This window comes from Armigeres subalbatus, chromosome 2 (genome assembly GCF_024139115.2).
Source record: "Armigeres subalbatus isolate Guangzhou_Male chromosome 2, GZ_Asu_2, whole genome shotgun sequence".
NCBI lineage: Eukaryota > Metazoa > Arthropoda > Insecta > Diptera > Culicidae > Armigeres > Armigeres subalbatus.
In genome coordinates this window covers 401,646,571-401,672,521 of record NC_085140.1, presented here as the reverse complement: position 1 = coordinate 401,672,521, position 25,951 = coordinate 401,646,571, and the positions used below count along the sequence as shown (strand labels likewise).

The window sequence follows — 25,951 nt, the reverse complement described above, 5'->3', positions numbered from 1 at the left end:
GATGTATATCACACATAAATTTAAATCAATTTCGTGGAGGTGTGGGATAGTAAATAGCAGACGCCATACGCAACATATGGTGGCACGGAAAAGCGTGATGGTAATCAACTGGTAGCAGGCAGCAGCAGCAGCAGCCAGCGCCCTTGAGAAGATGTCGAACGTATCAAATCAAATGTGGTTCAACGAGAAGATTGTATTGGCAGAAAGCTACAGTGTGATCAGGCGTGATCGTCGCCTGTGATCTCCGAGGGGAGCCATCGGCAGGAGGTTGATTAGCTGCGTTACCAGAATGATGATTTACGGTTATATGATTAAGTCCATATGACTTATTTATAAAAGTAGAACAAAAAAGCAAATTATGACACAATAAATTGGTGGTTCATTAAGTTATAGGCGATTCGCACAAATTCGTAGGTTGTACAATCCTAAGGTCGAGATCTGTCCTTGCCACGTTCTTGCGAATGCTAAGGAAGGAAAATAATGGTCGTTTGGGCACCTCGTTTAGAACAAATGTAGAAAATTCTATATCTCCTCATAGATGCCACGGGAACTTCTTAAATTGGTAATATGAGAGATTTATAAGATAGAATTAAGATTTAATTCTACAGAAAAGAATGAACAAACCTGGGAATCGAACCTACGACCTCTTGGAGCTAAAATAAAATCCATTGAACTACGCTTGCCTTTTATCGTACTAGGTACGTTGCAGATAGCGAATGTTGTGCGATAACATTTAATGCATTTTGGACGTCGAATGGTTGACGTGCAGGTAAGTTAACGTTGGAGTAAAACGCAGGACCGGATTTAGCCGGAAGGGGGCCTCGGGGCCGACGGTATGTGGGGGCCCCAAAATGTACAAAAAAAGGTTGGTTTTGGTACATAAGATTTGTGGGGCCCGGGGCCACGCCACCACCCCCCCGGCCCCCCCATAAATCCGGCCCTGAGTAAAACGCAACTAAAGCGCATTCGATTTTGCAGCGCTATCAGACTGTGGAGTCGCTAAGCGAACCAAAAAATCATTTTTATTTCAATTTTAAAAAACTTTTTTTTAAATCGTTTTAATTGGTATGTTTTTTAAATTGTTGCTTAATCCAAACATCTCCAAGTATTAAGTAATATCAAATCACTAATTCAACTCCCACAAACATCAATTGTTTTCATCAGTCTCCTGAGAAATCGTCCATAGTAATAAATTATCCACCCATTCGTTCAATGCCTCCTCCATTTATTAGTCGAAGTCGATTGAGAGTGTCATGTCTCAGCAAACACGGGCACAAATTCCACCTTTTTAATTATGCGACTACGTGCTGACCGTATTCTTACGGGGGTCTACGTTCATACCACCCCCACAAATAATGGGCCCGTAACAAAGCACCACTGAAGAAATCAACGTTTCGCACACACTCATGGGTGAAACAGTGACGATGCGACGAGCGAGGTTGGTTGAAAACCTTAAGCCCCAAATGATGATGATTGCTGAAAATTACTCTTTTATTGGGTGATAAATAATATGCAAGTTTGGTCTTGGGATTTCTCCTCGACGACATACAAAAGCGACTAGGTATAACGAAAATCCACAGCCGTGTGCGACGCACGACGCGATCCAAAACGCAACGCTCTTGGCACAGCCGGCGCGGATGCAGGGCAAAGTTGATAGAAAACGAGGACCGTTTTGTTCCGAGCAAATCTGGTCGTGATTGAATTGAGGATTTTTTTTACGATGGTGCAAACTTGAAATATGGGAAAATGCAACGACGCGAATGAGGAGGAAGGCGCTTTACGACCTTGCCTCATACGGGTATACGAATTCCGTTAGACCTGCGGTGTGTCACCGACTCGGTTGATCAGTTGCAAGGTTCCTACTTAGCTTTATAAGGCAACTACTTATCGCTATACTGGCTGTTGATTATAAAAAGTGGCATAGAAACAGAGCTATGAAAAACTCAGGCAAAATAAGTGGTATCAGAAACATAATTGGTGTGAGTCGAATAACTGGTCAACGAGGTGAGTAAAGCAGGTCTCAGCTATAGCACAGTTCGGCCAGGAAGAATACAACCATGCATAAGAAGTATGAACGTCCAACAACAACAGCTCCCAGAAATCCATTAATATTAATAATAAAAATAAATAACAGCGGCCATAATAATGATAATGTAATAATTGCCGAATTAAGAAACAGTTTAACATGTTTACGAACGCGTGAGCGCAGTACACGAAGAACCAGCGAGGTGAGACGACACTGAAAGAAACAGAAGAAACATGAAGAAGCGGGTGGACGGGTAGTGTCCAGGTAGTCGAAGATCGAGATGACCTACGACGAGGAGGAGGAAAAATCAATAACAACAAATTAAATTTTGAGACGAACATCGTCGTCTCATCGTCATCGGACGGTTGACGGAACCGCTACGAACAAGAAGCGTGGAAATCCGAGCGGAGACCAAAACGACAGCTGTTCGAAGAAAACACCAAATCAACGAGTGTAGGGTCATTCGCGACGACGGCGCGGGGGCCTGCGTCCCGTTTCGTTCGAGGAGACGAAGACATTGTATGCAATTATGTGCCTCGCAGTGAAAGCACTCTGCCTTGATCCTTGAGTGGGTAAATCACTGATTCACTGTGTCGCGCAACGAGATCAGCGATCGGGTTCGCTTGACTTGGGGTTGAAATTTGCAAGAGGATAATTAGTAGCTGCGGGTGCTGCGCTGCGCAGAAGGTGTATGATTGATTGAGAGTGTCGTTCAGTTCAAGAAGGCTAATGATAAGGTGCCCAGAATTCCCATTATTGTCCAATATATTCACACCTCGCCGTGACATGGCGGACGAGGCCCAATCGGCGAAGATACGAACGGTACTTGGTCGAGACAAAGAGCCATTCATGACCGACAAGTGGGCGGTCCTTTTCCACTTTGTTTATCGAGACATTAATGAGAAGAGGGAGACTTACGCTGTTATATTCACGTGAATGTGGCGATAGTAAGCCGCTCTTTAGGAAGCGACGACATTCCGAACAAATTTGATGCTGATGGCTTTAATGTAGGCTGTCATGACGTCTTTTCACCTACGCATTTTCACCAATAGAGCTTGAGGGCCAAGCGATGAGGTGTTGTTGACACTTACTTTATTTTTCGTCAATGTTCAAATATTCAACAAGCGGACATAAGCACAAAATAACAGTTACTAAATAACTTAGTTGAACCTTACAACCGATTTCATGAAATTATGATATATTCTGTAGGATTGAAATTTACGTTTCTTGGTCTTAATTTGAATCATTACATTACGTCAGCCTTACTGCGTCTTAAATTACACCAAGTAAAATCTATCCGTCCCGGAAGGAAAACAATAACAAGCGTTAAAACTTCCTACCATATTGTTATTACGTATTTGACGATGTCGAAAGAGACGTGTCAGAGGTTTCAGCGAAAAGCCGCATATTTTCCCGTACGAAGTCCTCTTTTTCATTCTTCTGACAGAACGAAAACAAAACCCGCATTGAGTTATGGCCGCCTGACGGGGTCGCGTCAGTGAAGCTGCTGCTGCTCCGCCGAAGCAGAATCACGAAAAAATGTGAAACTGAAGTAAAACATACAACAAATCCTAGTTCACCACTTCCTAAACTCATTAGTCTCACTTCGTCTTGCCTTCGTACCCCCGCGTTTCTTCGAACTCAACCGAAACCGAGATCATCGTGTGCTCGCACAGTAGAAAAGTCGCGGGATTAATCGCTGAACCAGTTCGCGCTTTCGTTTTTCTAACTAAACAAACTCAGTAGTCACACCCCACCGGCGGCCGGTCGATCGTCCGGCATCGATCTCAATCGAATCGAACATTTCGGGTAAAACGCACATGGTCGCACCATATGAGCACACAGAGCTGTTATTCCGATTGCTCCAATTCCTACGACGACCCCGAACGGATTCGATTTACCAATCTGCGCGCTTCTAAAAATAGCGCTACGCACATCAATGGTGATGACCTATACACAGTTTTCGGACGGCTATTATCGTTCGCAGTAGCACGTCGTAGAACGAGGAAGTATGTAGTCCGAAGTGGACCTCTGATCCCATAAATTTGAAATGTATTTCGTTCGCGGAAGGAAAGCATCGGCCCTTGTCTCCAGAACTCCCATTTCAAATCTGGTTCGCACTGTTCGTCGTTTTCGTCTGCGTAATGCGTTGATAAGACGGGCTGACCTTTCCGTTGATATGTTTCGCGCACATCAGCCCGATTGTGGCACCAGTTGCATGCGAAAGAGAGGGGCGAGCATCGTCTATCAATCGGGCGGACCTCGCTGTTAACGGTGACCGACAACCGGTGTAAATAAGAACATTAATTAGCACCGATTATTGCACACCCGCTGCTGCTCAGTCTGTTGAATTGCTCGTAACTAGGTCCACTTATTGGTTGTTCGCGGTTGGTTAGCAGTTTTACTGCGGAGCTCAACCTACGGAGCTGGTGGAGACGAAAGCGAGCATCGCGTGAGCGAGTAGCCAACATCCTAAGAACAAATAGAGCTGGGTATTGCCCATCGCCGCCACGCTCGGCGGAACCGTGTCTATTTGGCTGATTTGCGGGCTTGTTCCAGTAATAGAGGCATTGTGTTGTTACTGAATGGAACAAAAGTTTATTTCCCGGCCAATTAGTAACTATTATTAGACACGTTTTGGGCATTCGCGGAGCGCTAATGGGAGATGAAATTGTGAGTTTTAACTTCGAATAAATGGTTTATTGATCGGTATAATATTTACCGCAGAGTGATCAAATTTTGCTCTCTTCTTCTCTCTATTCTCAATTCAAATTGAGGACTAATATGATTGTATTTTGTATTGTATACGATATTTGACCAGCAATATTATTATGCTTTCAGATTGTCCATATTAATAAAGCTTGCAATGAAACTATTAGAACAACGCCACTGATTGCACAAGATCAACAACAAATTGTTCGAGACTTTTAGAGTTAAATAAAAATTAACTCAGCTCAATAAACGGATTGAATTTATGTCTGTATGTATGTTACATTTTATATTTAATATTTATTTATATAATCGGACTAATTATTGGATCATTAGAGATATTTTTGGTACGCAAAAATGAACTTGGTATAGGAAGTCCGGAAACCCATATTGTTGTATACCAATCGACTCAGTTCAACGCATTGAGATAATGTCTGTGTGTGTGTATAAATGTATGTACGCAAAGATCTCTAAGTTTTTAAGCACTTATTATCCTCAATAGATTAGCTTGCAACAAATTACATTTGCGTGGAATCCAATCCTTCTATAATCTTTCAAAGTTGGGTTGGATAATGAGTTCAGAAGTCATGACCAAAATACTAATTTCAGCCGTTCATTGGAAAAATTACGTTTTTGGCACTGAAACTCATCCGATTTGCTTCCAACAAATTGTCTTCGACGGGGATTTTATAAATGAATATAATCAAATGTGAATAAAGAAACTATTCACCTACCAGTGTGATTTTCCGCTTCCGCTACATTCTACTTTTTCAAACGCATAAGAAATGCACTAACAACGCTAGGTGGATAGATCAGTTTTCTTATAGGTAACGAAAATTCACTAACTGTCACCCAAATTACAAACTTTTGATTGCATGTGTGCGGAACCGTTCACCGTTCAGTGAAAAAACATCTAATTATGTTTCAATGTTCCAATTTAAAACATGGAATTATAACAATAATTTTAAGGCATCTGCTTAGATAAATCGACAGAAACGACACAACATGCATACCATTACAACCAGCGTCAGAATTATGAATTAATTCTTTGAGTGGTTAATGTTCGTTTGTAGAACCGTCCATTATTCATTACCGATGATCTCTTCTATGACATTCCCCAAGTTTAAATGCTACGAACAAAAATGTCATGTAACTGATTTGAAATTCAAATTTTATCCACCCAAAGATGACGTTCTTACCAAACTGGGCAAACCGCTTTCGAACTCAAGTAGAAAGGCAAACAAAAATCTATGTCTCTGGTTGTGCGGGGTACGACGTTTCCTAAGCGCGACAACGACGACGAAGACAGAACCGAACCCAAACAGAGCGCTTTCAAAAGAACAAGATTATGTTTGTACATTTGACTACGAAGTAGAAGTGAGAAGGAGAAACATTAAATTTTACGATTCTTCTCCGTTGCCGTATGGGATTGGATGTGCCTTTCGGATCGTACCGCAAGCATAAATCTTCGGACCTATTTTCCGTCCTTGGAGTTGAGTTTCCTTCTTGGTCTGATTCGGATGATGTAGACAACAAGTCCTAGAACTGTCGCTTGTTGTAGGATTCCACTGGCTTAGCCAGAAAATTTGTCTCGGGGGCAAATTACGAATAATTTTAACCAATTGTTTATGTTTTTATGTTTTGAAAATGGGGAGAGAGTGGTCCGAGAGGTAATCTTGGAAAGCGAATAATTCAGTTTTATTTCTAAACCCCTTGTCCGATGTCCAACAAATTTGGTATACATATTCTCTGTACTAAGCAGATGATTATAGTGGGATGTTTTTTGATTCGGCATGAAATGCCGTTAACAAAAATAAACAAATAAAAAGGACACCTTTGAAATGATTTCCAGTTGGACTCAATTATAAAGCCACTTCACTTATAAGAACATCGTTAAAGGTTCAGGGAGTATCCAACAACCAGAGCCTCACATTCTTACTGCATTTCCGCGGAGTCAAAGTAAACTTTAGAACCAGAGTTAATCTGGTTCGGACGCTTTCCAAACCGCAATGAACAAATAACAGGATGCTCCAGTTGAGGATCGCACAAGCTACCATTGATAGCCGCCTACTCTACGGTTTGGAACTAACCTGTATTGCGCACCGTATCTAAATCGGAACTCTGTCGCCAACCTTCAACGTTCGGCCCGCTTCAAGGTTGCTATTCTCTTGTCGTTTAGCCATCGTTTGCTGGTGGCCATCTACCGTAAAGTCACCTGGGCTGAGGCAGCCATCTTGTTTTTAAATCATCATATGCGGGCGACCATCTGTCGCAAAGCCGGCTGTTTCGCCGCCGCAAACCCCGGAGAATACTGGATCCCTCTTTTTATCGAAGGGGACCAAAATCTCATTCCGGATAATTGGCGACGTTGGCGGGGTTCATAATACCGTGGAACATAACGTATGCCGATGTCCCAAATTGCAGGTTCCCTGGGATACTTATGGGATACTAGTCGACCCGGCAGACGTTGTCCTGCATAGTAGGCGAGAATGTGCATTCCGAACTGCCCATGCAAAGTTCGCATAGGAATCACAATTTTAGTTATTTACGGTTTGCTCAACCTTACTCGTAATTTTCCCATTAGGAAATATCATATAAACCCGTCGGAAACTATAACGAATGTTTCTGCTGAAGAAATGAAAAAACTCCATCCAGCCGTTTTCGAGTTATGCGGATACGAACACAGACCATTTCATTTTTATATATAAGACTTGCCAGCGTCAGAGACGATGCAGCAGCATCACAGCCCTCATCTGTTGCCTTAAAGATGGAGGCTTATGCAGACACATCCAATCCAAACGGTTTTACGGGCATCCCAAGTGTAAACTTGGAAAAGACCCACAACACGAGGCGCTCGGGCTTTCCTTGGATTCATCAAAGGTTGTAAATCCCCACTCTTCCAGTGACTGAGATACCCGGGTTTCAAGTCAGCTTCTCAACCTTAACTAGCAACCCTTTAACCAGAGACTGGTGGAGTGAAAACTTGTCGAAATGGCAACGTATGAAAATGCATGAAATAGTGCAAATAATTCTGGCAGCACTTGAACTTTTTGCTTGCTTCTTAATGGATGCAAAATGTAAACAAGTCGAATTGGAACCGCTTTTGACGGTTAGATTGGAAACAAGATGGCGTCTTCGCCGATCTCTTATTATAGTATTTCCTTATCTTAACTATGGATTCCTACAAGGTCAGCTGGGGGACCTCCCACCACCCCACCCCAATTATAACATTATCGCCTAACCCATCGAAAACTTTAACAAAGTTCTCCAGCTGAATTGCAGCGTTCTGATTTTATATTATCTTCGACGGTTACCCGGCGTTTTGATCTTTCTAGTTGGTAATCTAGTGTTCAATCAAGCACAAGTTTCGGAGTTACGTACTGAGTCTTTCTTGCGATTTTTGGGGTGATGTCCTCGTCTTAAGCCAAGTTTAACATCTTCGAGGAGCAGCGCATTCAACGACAATAAGCCCTGCTTTGAGGCTACCTACCAATAGATCTGGATCTCCACTTTACGGCTGGATTTTGGGTTTCCGGGTTAACTTATACCAAAATCTTTAGTCTATGTAATCTTTATCGACTAGTTTTTGACTTCAAATCAAATTTTATTTAAATTTTCAAGTGTTAGCTCTAAGTTTTGTTAATTTTAGCCATAAGATTTCTTCTTTAATTAAATGTTGCCAATGGAAGGTCCCAAAGTTAATCCTGGAGGTGACCATTTTAAACGACCTTCCCCTATTAAGTGCCTCCTGGCCTTGGTATTACTGCAAGTGAAGAACTGATCCAAATATCGAAATTCTTATAAACAAAAAAAACTTGTTTGAAGTGGTGGCTTTATAATTGGAGTGTTGACCTGACGGGGGTGACAAAACCCCCGATTTTATCACGTTTTCGACTCGATTTTATCACTCCAAAAATGCTGAAGATTTTAGTCGTTCTTTTTATTTTTGTAAAAATATCGCAAACAACAATAACTTCTACCGCCTGTGATTTATTATGAATGATTTCTTAGTACCTGTTAAGATGAAGGTGGGCTGAGTACCAAAACAAAGCTTTGAAAGTATTGGTACAATAAAAACTGTCATATACTGTAGTAGTATTGGTGTCGTATTCATAAAAACAAAGAATATTAGTAGGGTGGTTCAAAAAACGACCCAGAACCACCACGCTCACTCAATTCCGTCCCACGCTACGTGTGTCCTCCAAAAGCCGATTTGAGCAAGACTGATTGAGCACAAGCCGGTTCAAGTTCGTATGAAAAATAATATGGAAAACTAAACCTTTCATTACGCTGGCTACAGCGCTTCCCCTGCAAACGCTGGCGAAAAGAGAACCCGCATAGCTGAACGCAACATTCCAGAGACTTCATTGAACGGAAACCGCACCTTAGGAACGATCCATGGATTACGTAACGCAAAAATAGCATTTTATACCACGCTCACCCCCATGTCACGCTTTTTATATGAAGCATCTGTTCCAGTTGGACTGTAGAGCTATTAAAGAAGAAGAAAAAGACGACGATTTTAGTACTATTTCATTTAATTCCGCCACGTTGTAGCCTTTAAAGATACGTATTTCGACCTCAACTGTAAGACCGTCTTCAGTGTATCGTTCTTGGCTCGAATCAAGCACGAGACACTGAATACGGCCTTACAGTTGAGATCAAAGTGTGCATATGTAAAGATTACAATGTGGTGGAATTAGATGGAATAGTACTAAACGCGTCTTATGACAGATGAAGTGGAATAAAAGAGCCTAATAATTCTCTTAAAACCCTTTGCAAAATAAATTTTGCGGACAGACAATACCATCTTTAAATAAAATGTATAGATCAACTTATTTCTTACAGGAGAAGATGCAGTTCAGAGGATGCTAAAATTTATTATTTTTTTAAAATTATTTATATGTGAAAACTGGATAATAATTATCTTTACTAGTGAGCATCATGATTTATTTTCTTAACAACTAGCGTACAATGACTGTGGATTGGATACGGAAACTAAAGATGGGTATAACAAAAGAATGTTAGTTTTTTAGTCGGTTAGTCGATGACTAACAAGGTGATTCGGGATGATTTTTATTTTTAAGACCAAACATTCTTACAAAATACTTTTCTGTTACTTCCCTTCAAGAGGTGAGAAGAAATGTAGCTAACAATGTACTGCATCCGCGCTCATAGACTCAGACGAGCGTTCAATCCACTAGAAATGCATCAGAGCAAACCTTTGACTGTTAATGTAGTATCTAAAATGCTACTAACCTCTTTGAAAAAAGCTCTTCTTTTGACCTTTTTGAATATCAGTGCATGAATGTTTTGTCAGATCACACCCTTTCTAGCTACGCCATTGTGCTGCTTAGTGCTGTTACGATTAAGATTTTCCGAGTTATGAAATCCAAGCGGAGCAGAAGAACAAGGCCGATCTTTGTTCCAGTTGGTGGCTGGCTGTGAGACGGCAATCAAAGCCTTCATGAAATTTAACACCCTGGATCGGGGAAAAAACCAGAGAACCGGCAGCATTTTCGAATTTCAATGTCTAATTTATGGCGTACATTGTAATGCGGCTGTCCGCCCTCGGCAAAGTTCGGTTCAACTTCAACCAAAAGGAGCTCGCTTTATGCTGCTGTGATGGGATGGAAGACGAGAAATAGAACGGAGAAGAATTTTCGTTTTGTTTTCCGGAGCAGGACCTCGATGCCTGACTGCACAAAATACCTCTTGGTCAAAATGCGCTCAATAGCATCAGTTAGTTCGATTTTTTCCCTTTTATTCACAGCTTGAATTGGATAGATTTGGCAAACACAAAGAGTGGAACCAAACAATAATCCAATGGAACTGTGAATGCAGTCATTCGTTGCACTCTTTTGAATCGGTGTTTTCTACTGCTGCTTACTTGAAAAGATGCGAGATTTTTTGGAATAACATGTGCAGTGCACGAATAGGAAGTAGCAACAAAGAATTTGACCGTCGTCAGCAGGATTGCACTGTGAGAAAAAAAGTGTGTCAAACTCGTTTATTCCATAGAATCACGCTTGATTTTTCCGTTATTGTCATTTGAAGTTGAAAAATACCCATACATAAACGGACAGACTTTAATTAGTTGATCTATCAAAAGTTCTGCTGAGCTGTGATCCTATAGCGTCTGCGTTTACTTAGAATGCGAGAAAGGAAAAAAAAGGTTTTAGAATTCTCACCAAACGACAAACATCCATACCAGGAACGTCTGGATCGCTGGCTTTTAAATAATAAGCAACAAAGCATGTCGTTCGACTCCCTGGAATCGGTGAAGGTTTGGAATTTGTTCTTCCCTTTTGGGTACCGAAAAAAGTTAATTAATTTAAATTAAAAAATCGTACATTCAACACGTCTGCCATGTGAACGGGGCGATAAAACTCGAGGGAAGGGCTCAAGAATTTCCTGTTGGATTAAACCACACAGTTGACAGTCTCATCAGCAGCAGACTTCAAGAGATCGTACCTAGCGAGCGATAGTGGTTTCAAATTTAAATACTCTTCGCCTGGTAGAACATTTGGACACAAGGGAATGGAAAACAAAGAACGAGAAAGATTTTTCTGTAGATTAGCTACGGATTAAACCGTTGAAACCCGTCAGCACTCGTATTTCAATTCTACGGTGAAGGCGGATCTCCTGGATTTTTGACAGCAATCATACAAATTTATAAATACAATTGATATAGAATACAATTGATAGACATGCCGGATTATCATCAAACCCGTGTATACCAACCAAACCAGAGTTCATCTCCATCAAATCGCTGTATCTGCCATTAAATTTTGTTACGAACCAGTTTAATTCGTTCAACGAAACCAGAATTTGTATTCTGGATCGTCGTAAAGAACTTCTGCCCAGCTGAGCACTGGGCAGAGTTCCGGTCATAGTACTCACCAACCTCCGGCAGTTTCTCGTTTCCACGAAGCATTCTGGGCATAAAAGTAAAACGTGATCAACTGGAAGTGCACGTGAACAAACTCCTCAATTAATTAAATTGGAATTCACCTTTGCCTGCCGTCGTCGTCATCGTCGTGCCTACCCGTGCCCGCGCAGTCACACACAATCATGATGGGAAAAAGTACTCCCGAAAATTAACCCGAATCGGAGATCTGAGACAAGACCCACAGCCATAACTCTGCATATCGGTTTACGACGGCAATGCTGTTGCTGCTGCCGCTACCGCAGCAACAGCGATAAGGAAAGTGATTATTATTCTAGCTCTGTCGTCGTCGTTTTCATCAACATCGAATTCGGTGGTTTTCCCTCGTCGCACCTCGCAGGTGACGGACGGTGACGACGGAATTGTCGAAATTAATTTCCCTCCTCGTCGCACCGATGACCGACTGCCGGATCGCCAACGATCGACTACAAGACGATCGTTGCTGAGTTGCATATATTGCATTGCCGTAGTGAACAGGATGCGCACGGTGCAATCGAAGAAAAAACCCAATAAATACGAATTGGATGCGTTTCGGCAGCACGACACCTCGTTCGTTGCTTTTTTATCATTTTGGAAACTTTCGTCGCCATGCCTCCACGAAGCGATTGAACCGAGAAAAGGGGAAGCGGAAATCGGGTTGTTTTTTTCCTGTCGCTGGAGAAGAATATACTCGCGTAGAGATACCCAATTTTCAATCGGAAAGTGAAGAGCAATTCATTAAATATGGGTAAGATTCGATAATCAAAACCAGTTTCAACGAGTTGGATTTTAATTACGAATGAAAGACAACAGCGGAAAGACGAACGGAGATTCGAAAGGGAGAGGCACAAATCATAAATCAGTTTTTCAACATAGTTTGTTAGATAATATTGAAATAAAAATGTTCAGAGCATTCTATTCGATGAAATGTTGTATATTAATGTTTGAAATAAAAAACAACAAGGGGACAAACTATGATCGGCTGCACGAACTGTAGACGTATGACTACGTAGATCAGTAGAACTCGTCACTGAAAACGTACTCAACAACAAAAGACTGGCTACATATCATATTGATCATCTATTCAAAACGTATTAAAAAGCAAACTCTTATATGAGCAGACATCTGATGACTTTCTTAGCGTTTTTAACCATTACCTAACGCTATGAAAACCCTCAATAGGCTCAATCATTGTGAACATCAAGGTGTATTTTAATCTTTTCGCTAAAGCTTCTACAATAATTTTAGATTTTCAATGAAAATGATGTAAAAACGATTTTATAAGAGATTTTATGTGTTGAGCTATTTTGCTCTGCAAATGTGTTAATGATTACTCTTCCCTACCCATTTACCCCACTAATTAGTCTAAGACAGGGTTCATAATGCTCACTCAATCTCAGCAGCACAGGATGCTCGCTCACGAAAACTTGATTTTCGTTTATCTTCCAAGGCTGGTTCCAGAGAAAAGATTGGTGAATGAATGATGTTCCTCAACATGACCATCGAAAAAAGATTCTCCTTGGGCCCGAAAAACGCTTGCCTTGGTCTCTTCGAAACGAAAAATCGAAACCCTGGTTAGATAAATTTGCAATAGATTGATAACAAAATGATGAAAATCCGTTAAGGAATGATCGACTTATTAGCCTCTAAAACCATTTATTTTTTCGTGACGGACTCATTTTTGAAAATTCTGAAATGTACCCCCGTATCCATATCGAAAACAAAGACATAGTCCTACGTCAAAAAAATATGATGGAAACATCTAACCACAGAGAAACAGACGTCCCAGTCAACACCTTCAATTCCGTTAGTAACCTTCATGAGTTGATTTTGAGGGGACCATCTGGTCATGGAAATATCGAGATGTGGTATAGCAAATCTTTGGAAAACTGTTTAAAGGGACCGATATCGAGTCATACACGGAGAAACACGTTTACTCATTAATGGGTACTTTTTCTTTGCTATCTCTTTCCCTCTGCTGAAAAATTTACCCATTTTGAGAGAATAAGTGGATCTACTCATTTAAATGAGTAAATCCACTTATTCTCCCAAAATGGGTAAATTTTTCAGCAGAGAGAAAGAGATAGCAGACTAAAAGTACCCATTAATGAGTAAACGATTTTTACCGGGTAGGAAGATGGACTCATGGTTTGACTGTATATCCAAATTTATATTTACATGAAAGTAATAATTACATCAAATATAGCTTATTCAAACATCAGGTACTACAGTCAAACCTCCATGAGTCGATGTTCTATGACTCGATATCGACTCATGGAAGCAAATTATTCCATATCAAAAAATATTTTCTGGGTTACTGTGATGGTCCCTCCAAAGAGCTTTCCAAAGATTTCCTATTCCACATCTCGATATTTCCATGAGTCGATGGTCCCTTCAATATCGACTCATGGAGGTTTGACTGTATTTTACATGTCGTTGAATTTTCATTTTTTTCTGATCGTTTCCTTCTGTGAGCAGTAATAAACTGCTTTAGATAATGTGCAAAACAATGATACCTTCTACTCCGGGATGGTTTGATAAGATAAAGATTGTCCCACATCAAATTGCATCGCGGAAAAACGCTGTAGAAAATAACCCATTGGATATTTTCTTTTTTTTTGTGTGTGTCTTTATTAGAGAGGCTTTCAGCCTTAGGCTGGCTCACCTCAGAGCATTGAGTATTTTCTCTTAAAAATTTGGATAGAAGTAATTCAGAGTGTATTGTTTACACTGTATTTAACCAATAGGTAGGTGAAGGTTTCCGCTACCTGTTGATGGTGTTGGTGTGCGTGGGAGAGCTATCAGATTCGTCTAATCGTCGTTCTTTGTTTACAAAAGCAGATAAGTCGTTTTGAAAATTTTGCCTTGATTTTATCGCAGTCATCGGTACATCGGAAAACAACCGTACAGTCAACGGTGGGTGACCATATGAAATATTTCCAAAAGAGGACAATTCACCCAAATCGTAGTGAAAAAGGAGAACATTTGATTTAAAAGGAGGACATAAAAATGGGGAAGGTTCGTTTGGCCGAAAGCCATTTGGCCGAATGTCACTAGACCGAACAAACCATTAGGCCGAATGGGTAATTTGACCGAAAAGGTCATTTGGCCGAACTGGTTCTTTGGGCGAAAGGTTGTGATCAGGATCACAAGCGTGTCGTGCAATCGTTTAAGCGAAGTCTCATTGCTTCGGTCAGGGGTGTGTCCAAAAAGTGGAACCTATCCAAGTCTTTCGTTCAGAGAGCCTAGCACCGAGAGTCGTAACGAACGGCAAAATACGGTAGGGAAGTCCCGGGCCCGGAAACTGTACATCCAGATGCTGACAAAGCCTCATTGTCTCATCATGAATGATTATTTATTTATCATCAGACTAAGGCCGGAGTGGCCTGTGCTGCACATAAAAGACTTCTCCATTCAGCTCGGTCCATGGCTGCACTTCATCATGAATGATGGGACTCACGTAAACGCGGTCTTCCGGCAGCTTCTGGGGCTACTGTTCTTGATCGCCCAGCACATGTTTGATGTCATCAGTGGAAGTCGGGCCTACTACGGGCTCCAGAAGAAACTGCGGTCGAAAAAGATTCGCCACCGCACCAAATGTGTCATGTACAAGACGCTCATAAGACCGGTTGTCCTCTACGGACATGAAACATGGACAATGCTCGAGGAGGACTTGCAAGCACTCGGAGTATTCGAGAGACGGGTGCTTAGGACCATCTTTGGCGGTGTGCAAGAAGACGGTGTGTGGCGGCGAAGAATGAACCATGAGCTCGCCCAAGTCTACGGCGAACCCAGTATCCAGAAGGTAGCTAAAGCCGGAAGGGTACGATGGGCAGGACATGTTGCAAGAATGCCGGACAGCAACCCTGCAAAGATGGTGTTCGCTTCCGATCCGGCAGGTACGAGACGGCGTGGAGCGCAGCGAGCGAGATGGGCAGACCAGGTGCAGAACGACTTGGCGAGCGTGGGGCGTATCCGAGGATGGAGAGATGCGGCCTCGAACCGTGTATTGTGGCGTCAAATTGTTGATTCAGTGTTATCTGTTTAGATGTTAACTAAATAAATGAAATGAAATGACATATTTGATGTTCCGAAGGAAGTAATGAAGCATAAACTTTCAAAGTTTGCCACGAAATGCATGATTTGGCAAGCGATCTGCTCATGTGGCATGTGGTAAACAGATTTACCTCAAGGAGTGTGTACAGGAGCGTCTGCTTCCTCTGTTGAAGCAACACGAGGGCCCAATGATCTTCTGGCTGAATCTAGTTTAGTGCCTCGATTGAAATGTTCAACCCACCGGACCTAAGGCCCAGCGAAAATATTGGGCTGTTATGAACCAGGCACAACATAAGCATTCCAAGGAGGTCAAATCTAAAGAAGATATGAAGAAAAAGTGGTTTTCCTTACAGAATAAACTGAAGCCATATGCTCTAAAGAACATAGCGAAAGGTGCGGTCCTACGTTTATGGTTTTGCAATTGCATAAAATGAATATGCGAAAAGTCTACTAATGAGTTATATTTTATTGTTTGAAAGTTAAAGGACCAGTCAACTGGGTAATTTTCTACAGCGTTTTTTTTTTCGTGATGCAATTTTATGTGGGACACCCTTTTTTAAACCAGTTTTATGGGCAAACATGAGTGTATTGCAGCAAGATGACGTTTGTTTCAAATCACACAGAAACATATAACAAATGAGGATTTATAAATGCACAATCAATTATTCATCACTAGAAATCGATGTTTCCTAGACGAATTTCAGATCAAACCATTCAGTTCGAATGAGTTCGCCAACCCATGACGCTCGTAGTGTTTTCGATCGTGTTTGACGTTGGTTGGCTCCCACCATCTGCTGGTGTGTGTTTTCCCAAATCAAGGCAAACATCTGTTGGGATGTTTTTAACCGATAAATGATTCGACCAAGCCCACGAAAACATTGTTCATCGATTCATTTACAACGTTTCATAAAAGCTGAACCGTGTAGTAGGATGTCAAAAGCAGGCCCAAAATCAGATGAACAAAATAATTGTGGATCCTAAAACTCGAACCAAACATGCCGAGCCGCATGCACTAACAGAGAGTCACTTCAACTGATTCTCCCTTCGACGGGACCGCGACTCAAAACCTTCACGAACCAAGCAAAACAGACAACAGTCGATTTTTTATTTTATTTTTGGGAAATCTTATCGCACGTCTCCTGTCAACGGTTATTGCTGTGTGCTGCTGATAAGAACTTCATGAAGAATGGGTTTAACGAACTCTCTCACTCCTGCGCTTTCGACTCAAAAAACGAGTTGTGAGCTTCGCCTCGGTTATTGGACTTAATCTTGATCTTAACTCTCAATGAGCATGGTTTTTTACACTACAATTATTATTTAAATTGAACAGTTAACTGAGCATAATGCGAGTTTCTAATGTTCAAGATACAATTAATTTCAAAAATGAATCCGTTGCATCTTCTGCCAAGCGATGCTCGCCAATTCGCAGATTAGTATCCCGAATTCACACCTCTTAAGTGAAGGCGTTCCCGCAAGCGAGCCAAGATTTAATCAGATCCCGTTGCTCCATATTATTAGATTTCGGCCTGACAATCACGAGAAGACGGAGCTGCTTCTTCAGCTAGTCATCGTCCAGCCCAGAGAACCACGACCTCGACCGCAGAGAAAGAGTAAGAAAGATGAAAAATACATCCCTCCACAATAAATCGTGATAATAATATCGTATGTGGCAGTGGTTCCCTAGATGGAATAGGCGATTTACAAAGCAACAATATCTTTTTCTTTTCTTCTCGTGCTTCTTAGTTTGACTTACATCCCTTACAGGGACATTGCTGCTTTGAAGCTTAGTGTTCAGTAAACATTTCCACAGTTAATAAATACGAGGTTTCTAGGCCAAGTTAGCATTTTTACATTCATATATAGTGAGGCTAAAATGATGTTACTCTTATTGAGCTAAAACGATGTTACATCAATGATGTATCTAACTTTTTTATATGTTTCTAAAAATTTAGCATCTTAGTCGAGGAATGTAGAAACAAGCTCCTCCGCATTATCTCCTTTTGATAGTAATTCATTACACGAGTCAGCATAACCTCCAAAAATTTCCATACAACATTGAGAACCCCTTCTGCATAGAAATATGAATTCGACTTACACGACCCACTAAAATACAAAACCTCATTCGAAGGTAGCACCTTCTCCGGTAAACTCGGGCAGAGCAACCTGACCCCGTATGGAAACGGAGCCACCGAACAACGAGAGACTTAAAAATCAAGAGAAAAATATATATTTTTCTAATTTATTATTTACCATTTGCCTTCTTTTTTCTGTATTTCGGCGCCATGTCTGGATCTTTCCCGGGCGTCTGTGTTCCTCCGCAGTACTCCTCCTTCGGCAGGCTCTAGACTCGAAACGTGAGCAGAGCAGCACCGAGACACCGGAGCAGCAGCCAAACCTCGATTCAAGTCCGGGCGAAGAAGGTAAGAATTGTTCTCAGCTTCGGTGCCGGTTATTGTTACATACACTCACACTCAACCCTCCCGGGGCCTTTCTCGAGGTAAACGAAGATCTGCTCGGTCCGATCTTTTCGCTTCTTATGCTTCGTATTGTGCCCCGTCCAGCACAGAACGATGGATCTTTTGTTTTTGGCAGATTTCCCTTTTGTCCTTGTCGCCGTTTCTCCGTCCGTTTTTGGAGCACCAGCAAACAGGGAGTTCAATAAATAATAATCCCCTCGGGCGATTCCTCCCGGACTTCCGAGCGAAGGATTGTGTTACCTCGGAGCTGCGAACTGTCAAATCATCAATTATCACAAGCTCGCCTTGTTGCCGTTTGGGTGTTTTCAGTTCATTCGATCGCCGAGAAAAATGATCGATTGCAGACCTCGCGATAAACTCCGACGGAAAAATCCGCTTCGCTATAAATCACAATTTTGTTTATAACAGTTTCTTAATTCGGTTTTTCGTTACTCTTCCGAATTGGCGTCAAAACATTCTACTCGCATGACTGGACTATGTGAGTTTTGTATACAAATTCCAATCACATCCCGAATGAAACGTGAAATAAGCTTCTGCGATTCTGTTCTCTGTGCTACTCGCGAGACTTATGCACATTCAAATGATTATATTCACAGAACTAAACACTCCCGACAATCTTCTTCATCTATCATTGAATTTTCCGTATTTATAAATCACTCATTGCACTTGTATTTTCGGTGCATCTGCCAGAGCTGCTTGCTCCCGAATATGTTAATCAAATTTCCACATTAATTTCCTCATGCTCATTTCCGTTTTCCGGGAGGATTACTGCTGCACTCTACACAACGCGCGAACTGTTTTCCCGAGAGACTACTCAAGACCATATAAACTGAAATCTGCTATTCCGACTGCAGCAAACCGTGATGTAATCCTTGCGCACGAAATCTACACGTTCTACATTGTCTGAAAAACTATCTTCTAGTCACATAAAATCACGATAATCAGTTCGCCGAATCGATCACTACCGCCAAACTGTGATTAATTTTCATTTGGGCAGTACACTTCCCAAGTAAAATATCGAATGATAAACGAACGCGGAGCAACGAACAAAACACAACACAACGCTTCCACTCTCCAGCCAGCACTGTTCGATGTAGTTCCAACAGCTCCGAGCTACTCACTTGCACTACCTGGCACGAAGAGAGCCAAAACGGAGCACCAACTCAGCGTCGCCCAATCAGAGCAGTGCAATTCTCTCACTCGGAGAGTCAAATCGCATTTCATTTCTCTGTTTTTCTTTTTTTGGTGCACCCCGTTCTGGTGCTGCAATGGGGGACACTTTTTTGCTCTCTCCCATTTCTATTATGATCATTACGGAGAACGAAAACTCTCTTATGGATGTCTCTTTTGTGCGGCGAATCACGCTAGTATATGCAAACTGAAACAAAGGGGGGCGAAAGGGGAGCTCAACTAGTGGCGGTGGTGCGGATCATGCCGCTCATTTCCCGATTCCCGGTATAAACATCACACTTCTTTCGCTTCTCTTCGCGCCTGCAGCCATCTACGCGTTGCTCTCTACAAGGAAAAATCTTATAAATAATAAAACGGACGTTGCGCTGTTCAGAGGGGGGGACGCTGTTTCGCTCTTGTCCCCCCACAAACCAAACCCACGTCAACTCGGCTCTGCCTTACGCTGTTTGGCAGCAGTGGGTGATAAAACATAAACATTGAATGGGAACGCTCGCGTCCCTCCGTCCATCGCCCGTCATTTCAAACTGCGCTCTTGGAGAAGCGCGTAGTTGGGATTTTATAATACAATAACATCCTAAAGGCAGCAGTGCCTACGAAATCTATGTATGGTGTTGCAAGGGAAAGATGTTGGTGATGCTTAGTAATAGTGCGCTTTGATGGAAAACTGGAAAGAAAATAGTGGGTTCGAGTGTGGGACAGGAAACAGAGGATGCGTAGGTGAAATGGAAGGCTACGAGATAAATGAGCCAGATTCAAATCGATATTGAAATTGTTTGCAGAGATTTTTTTATATTTTTTTTATTATTTTTAGATTTATTTTATATATTATTTTATATGTCCCTACATCGATTTATTTTTTGTGCAAGCACATAAATTTTATGAAATGTAGATCGTTCACGAGAAGGGCCATGTGCCGAAGCTTGATGAATGTAGGGACATACATGGGAAGCTTCTACGAAGGCATATGAAGTGATCCAAAGGTGACGGCAACACTCAAAGAGTACTTGAATGACGATTGAAATGTACCCTTCGAAATGCTATGTCGACGACTAACATCAATTGAAAGAGAGTTTGTGGACACTACCGAACGGAATTCATGCGCTATAGCTCTACCATGGACCAGGTGTTCGCCGTAAGCCAGATATTGCGAATATAACGTGCCCAAACATCATCTATTGATCCTTATGTGATACAAACTAGCGAGACCAGCTAGGGCATTAAAAACACGTTCACGGATTTCCGGATAAACTGACACGATTGGTCAAAGCGGCAATGGATAAGGTGACATGTGCAGTTTGAGTATCAGGGACGATCTCGAGTCTCTTTGGAACGCGCAGAAGATTACGGACAGATCCAAGATAATATGCAGTAGAGAACCTAGAAGAGACCATAGGTAGGTGGCTAGACTTCGTGGTAGGTCGCGTACACGATGGCTTTTGCAGTTGCAGAGGACCTGAGGACGCTGATATTCAGGGCGACTGGAAACGATTGGCGAAGGCTTATCGAGGAGGAGTGTTTTCACTGGAGTGTATTTTCAGTGCGTGCGCTCCTGTGGCTCTGACGTGCATTTTTTGAGAGATTGACATGACATTTAGAAAATTCAAATGCCATTCTATTTATTAGTAGCACTTACTGAATTAAGATTATAAAATTGTTTAGAAGGTGTAAAATGTAAGACAGAAAGTATAAGACAACACTGACGAGTTGATAACTAAACTAATCAATTCCTACTCTGATGGATTCCTCCATCTGCTCAAAATTGGTTACTTCATACTTGAAAGAACTACATCTCCTCATCGATGAGCTTACGCCGAATGGAGTGTTCTTCTCAGCTGGATCCGATCATGAGCCAATCGTTTCGTCGAAGTACATAGTAGATTGAAGTAAGTAACATTAGCCACCCAATATGAGTTTTATCGGTGGTGGCCGAGCTTCGTCACCTTCAACATGATCTGGCAATATAGCCGCACATTAGACTGCTGGGCAAAGGAAGGCTAGCCTAGCTACATGAGGAGATTACTCTGGAAACGTTTACTGAACACTAAGCTGCAGGGTGGTATTGTCCCAGTTAAGTGTGAGGGATATAATGCAAGAACAACTAGAACGATTTTAAAATTGAGATCAACTTAAAGAATTCATATGCAAAAGAATATAACTGAAATGAATTAAACATACATTGCAATGATTTACAACTTGTGTATACAATTTGAGCGTAAAATCTCGACATGCCCAGCTGCACAGATCTCGCTCAACTTAAATTACCCTGGACCGTAGCGAAACACTTTTGAAACAATTGCAGGCTCTGTCCATTCTGTTCTTCTGAGTTCGACCTGCCGTGACGCAACCATTTCTCAAAGGGACGCAATTTTATTCTATTTTTCCACGCTTCTCTGCTTATCCCTGTACTTTCATTATCATAAAAATTGATTTTGATGGCTTTTCTCCATCACTTCCATCGTGCTCGCCAACATCATCACAGTCTTTCCCATCCAACCCCGTCAAGTACGCAAGTACAAAAGAGATTCCTCTGGCTTCGTTGCATTGACGTGCGCAAGAGAACAGACTTCTTGATTATTCAATAGGGCTATCACCCCGCGTGTCGCTCGCGACCTTCCCGTATTCGAGCTTCCGCACCCAAAGTCTATCCCGAAAATTTATTCATCTCATTTTTCTGTGCGCTGGTCGACCGCGATGAGTATCAATATGAATCTTGATAATGGTGTTCCCTCTTATTGATGAATTTCATTTCTGTTTCTCTGCGCATGGACCATCGTGAAGAAGCAGACACAATCATCGATTGCAGACAGCCAGCCAGCCAGCCAGCGTTCTCCTTCAAGTGGCTGTGGCTGTAAAAGATCTTTGGATCTTTAGAAATTGAAACCAACTTGAACTCGTCGTCCGGCAGCAGCGGAATGGCCTAATGGCCTAAGCGTTTTTCATCATCATCATCATCTTCCGTGTGCCGATGCGGTTAGACTGTGTCAGGGATGCCAGATGGTAGTATATGAGCAAACTAATGAATCTGTTATCCGAGTAACAAACTTGGTATAGACCAGTTTATGTGACATACGTACGGACAAATTATGTCAAAGAAGAATTTGGTATATATTTTAGAACGCGTGGTTAACTTTGACAATTGAGTTGTCATAAATGTACCGTGGTTGAAGATAAGGGAATTGTTTCATAATCCATCTCACAAAAAAAATCTTCTCAAATCTAAATAAAAGAATAACCAACTTCATCGGTGCTTTTTGCTATTATGCGTGCTCAGTGCAGAAAAAAAAAATGAAATAAAAACAAATTAAATAATTATTATCCATTTCTCGGTTTTTGATAGGGGAGTCATGAGATGAAGAATCGGAATCGTTGGCATGTTAAAAAATTTAATCTAGTTAAATAAGCAGAATTCTCTATTTGTATGTTTTCTTAATGAGAAAAAAATGGAAAAACGTAGGGGAACTGTTCCGATCTCCATATCACTGTACATATATCCATCTCATCGCTAAACAAAGAAATATGGCACCAAATTCGTCGCTTCTTTTTGTCAACATGCGTGCTCACTGCTGAAAAAAATAACAAAAATAATAAACAAACCAAATTCCTTTCCATTGCTTTGTTTTTGATGGGATGGAAATAAGACTTATGAGATGAAGTGGCGAACCGTTCCCCTATCATAAGAAAGTAAAAAATATTTTAATCTTTTAGATAAGTTTAGTTTAGTTTGAATAAAAAGTTTCGGTTTGAAAACTCTTGTCAATAGAACCTTGCAAGGCCATGGACTGGACATATTTAGATCTTTGTATGAAGTCTGTGAAAAAATAATCTAGAACGGACTGGAAGTTCATTAATATTGTTGAAAGTGCTTGAAGATCGTATGTAAAGAATAGAAATATGTAGAGAATATAAGGTTCAGGTTTTTGATGGGATGGAAATAAGACTTATGAGATGAAGTGGCGAACCGTTCCCCTATCATAAGAAAGTAAAAAATATTTTAATCTTTTAGATAAGTTTAGTTTAGTTTGAATAAAAAGTTTCGGTTTGAAAACTCTTGTCAATAGAACCTTGCAAGGCCATGGACTGGACATATTTAGATCTTTGTATGAAGTCTGTGAAAAAATAATCTAGAACGGACTGGAAGTTCATTAATATTGTTGAAAGTGCTTGAAGATCGTATGTAAAGAATAGAAATATGTAGAGAATATAAGGTTGGTTGGTCTAGTCAAAATCACCTTTCTTGCTTCATGCGCCAAATAATCAATTCATTTATTTTCTGTAAGACTTTGAAATCTATACACTCAGATTCGTTTTAGTTCGGTAAATTTGAATGATATGCGGAAAACTTCGAAAACGTTTAAATAAGGGGGCCGTACTTTTTTCCTAATTTAATGATAATTGTATGATATTTCGATTTTTTAGAGCGCTTTGAAGGTTCTTCTTCTTCTTCTTATGGGCATTACATCCCCACACTGGGACAGAGCCGCCTCGCAGCTTAGTTTTTCATAAATCACTTCCACAGTTATTAACTGCGAGGTTTCTAAGTCAGGTTACCATTTTTGCATTCGTATATCATGAGGCTAGCACGATGATACTTTTATGCCCAGGGAAGTCGAGACAATTTCCAATCCGAAAATTGCCTAGACCGGAACCGGGAATCGAACCCAGCCACCCTCAGCATGGTCTTGCTTTGTAGCCGCGCGTCTTACCGCACGGCTAAGGAGGGCCCCACAAGGTCGAAGATTGCGAAGGTCGTGCACTGATTACGTAAGGGCTAACGCGGAAGGGAGGATGTCGGATATTTCCGATCCATATAAATAAAAAAACATATTTTGAAAGAAAAAATATAACATGGTGAAGCAGTGAGTTGACAAGTTCAGGAAAATCCCTCACTTAATAAAGGTAAAAACGAAGATGATTTGTAGATATTGTGGGCTTCATAAAAAATTTAATGCAATTTCAATCGTTGTGAGAGTTTAATATTCGGAATAATTTCATACTAAAGAATTGCGGCTCCGCAAAGCATCATACACGACTGAGCCTACCAAATAAAAAACTAGTTAAAAATTCCAATATTTGCACTAATTTTTGAGATTCTATGAAATTTTTGTCAATTTTTTCTTTGTTTTTTTTTTTTTCCAATTTCGTTTATTTGGTAGGCTCAGGCGTGTATAACACTTTACGGAGCCACGTTTCTTTGCGATATGTACAATCGACATAATCTTATTATTAAATTAGTAAGAGAGGGAAATAAGCCAACGTACTCGTGGTGACTCGAGGTTAGGTTTACAATGTTTAAGGATGGACGGGGATTAGGATTCGGGAATCAGGGAATCATCATAATCAAGGAATTTCAGCAGCTCATCCGGTCATTTGGCGTCGGGGACGATGTGGTGTGTCGTCGTGCTCGAAGAATGGTTCGAATGGGAGCATCTTCCGGACGGCCAGAGCTACGGCGCTCTACGGGACAGACAGACAGAGACAAAACAAAAAAAACTTTGAAGAAAAGAAAAAAACAAAAGTATTAGACTTTTATGTCAGAGGAACAAAGAAAACTATAAATGGCTTGCATATAGACCACATCACGATCCCCCAAAACACCTCTTATCTCCTGGAAGGGTTGTTTACCTCGGGCCACTAGGGTATCCAATAATTGCTCTCTGGAGACGTCGTTTTCCGAGCAGAACCAAACTACGTGATCGATGTCATCATAACCGGCTCCGCACCTACATAAGTTGCTATCGACAAGGTTTATTCTGTACAGATGTGCGTTTAGTGAATAGTGATTGGACATAAGTCTCGACATCACGCGAATGAAGCCTCGACTTAAGTCCTCACCTCTGAACCACGCTCGCCCAGAAACTTTTGGAACTATAGAAAATAGCCACCGTCCAAGTTCGTTGTGTGTCCAATTTCTTTGCCAACTTTGAAGAGTACTCTGACGGACTAATGGGAAAAACTCGTTGCTCGAGAATTGTCTATCATAAACCTCACCTTCCTGTGCGCCCACCTTTGCCAGCGAGTCTGCCTTCTCATTGCCGTAGATTGAGCAGTGAGAAGGGACCCAAACAAAGGTAATCTTGAATGATCTTTCGACCAAAACACGCATCTGCTCTCTTATGTTTGTAAGAAAGTAAGATGCGTGTAACAGGTTTCATCGACCGGAGTGCCTCGATGGAACTAAGACTATCCGAGAAGATTAAATAATTGTCTACGGGCTGAGTGGAAATGATCCCCAAAGCGAAGTTAATTGCTGCCAGCTCAGCAACATAAACCGAACACGGTTCCTGAAGTTTTCGGAAGGTGGTTGAAGTTACATTGAAAACACCCACGCCAGTGGATCCGTTAATGCGAGAACCATCAGTGAAATATCTGTTGTTGCAATTGACATGTTCATATTTTTCAGAAAAAATGGAGGGAATTGAAAGATTTCGAAGATGATCTGGTATTCCTTGAATAGCGTGTTTCATGGACAGATCGTATTCAATTGAGAAACTGTCATTGGTGAAGTCAACTCGAGGGGGAGTATAACATGGAAGACAAAGATCTGACGATATGTAGTTGAGATAA

The 25,951-nt window shown here is 41.3% G+C and overlaps 1 protein-coding gene across 4 annotated transcripts in view; it reads right to left on the bottom strand.

The window, feature by feature from the left end:
- Nucleotides 1-25,951, bottom strand: part of LOC134213296 (bone morphogenetic protein receptor type-1B) — a 601,077-nt gene that overhangs the window by 35,914 nt on the left and 539,212 nt on the right. The window contains exon 1 of one of the 4 annotated variants that reach the window (XM_062692238.1): nucleotides 17,970-19,294. The exons of the other annotated variants lie outside the window; for them this stretch is intronic. Within the exon in view, the coding sequence (XP_062548222.1) occupies nucleotides 17,970-18,003 (34 nt within the window). The 5' untranslated portion in view covers nucleotides 18,004-19,294. Of the gene's footprint in view, nucleotides 1-17,969; nucleotides 19,295-25,951 lie in introns of those variants that run through there. 4 annotated transcript variants of the gene reach the window in all.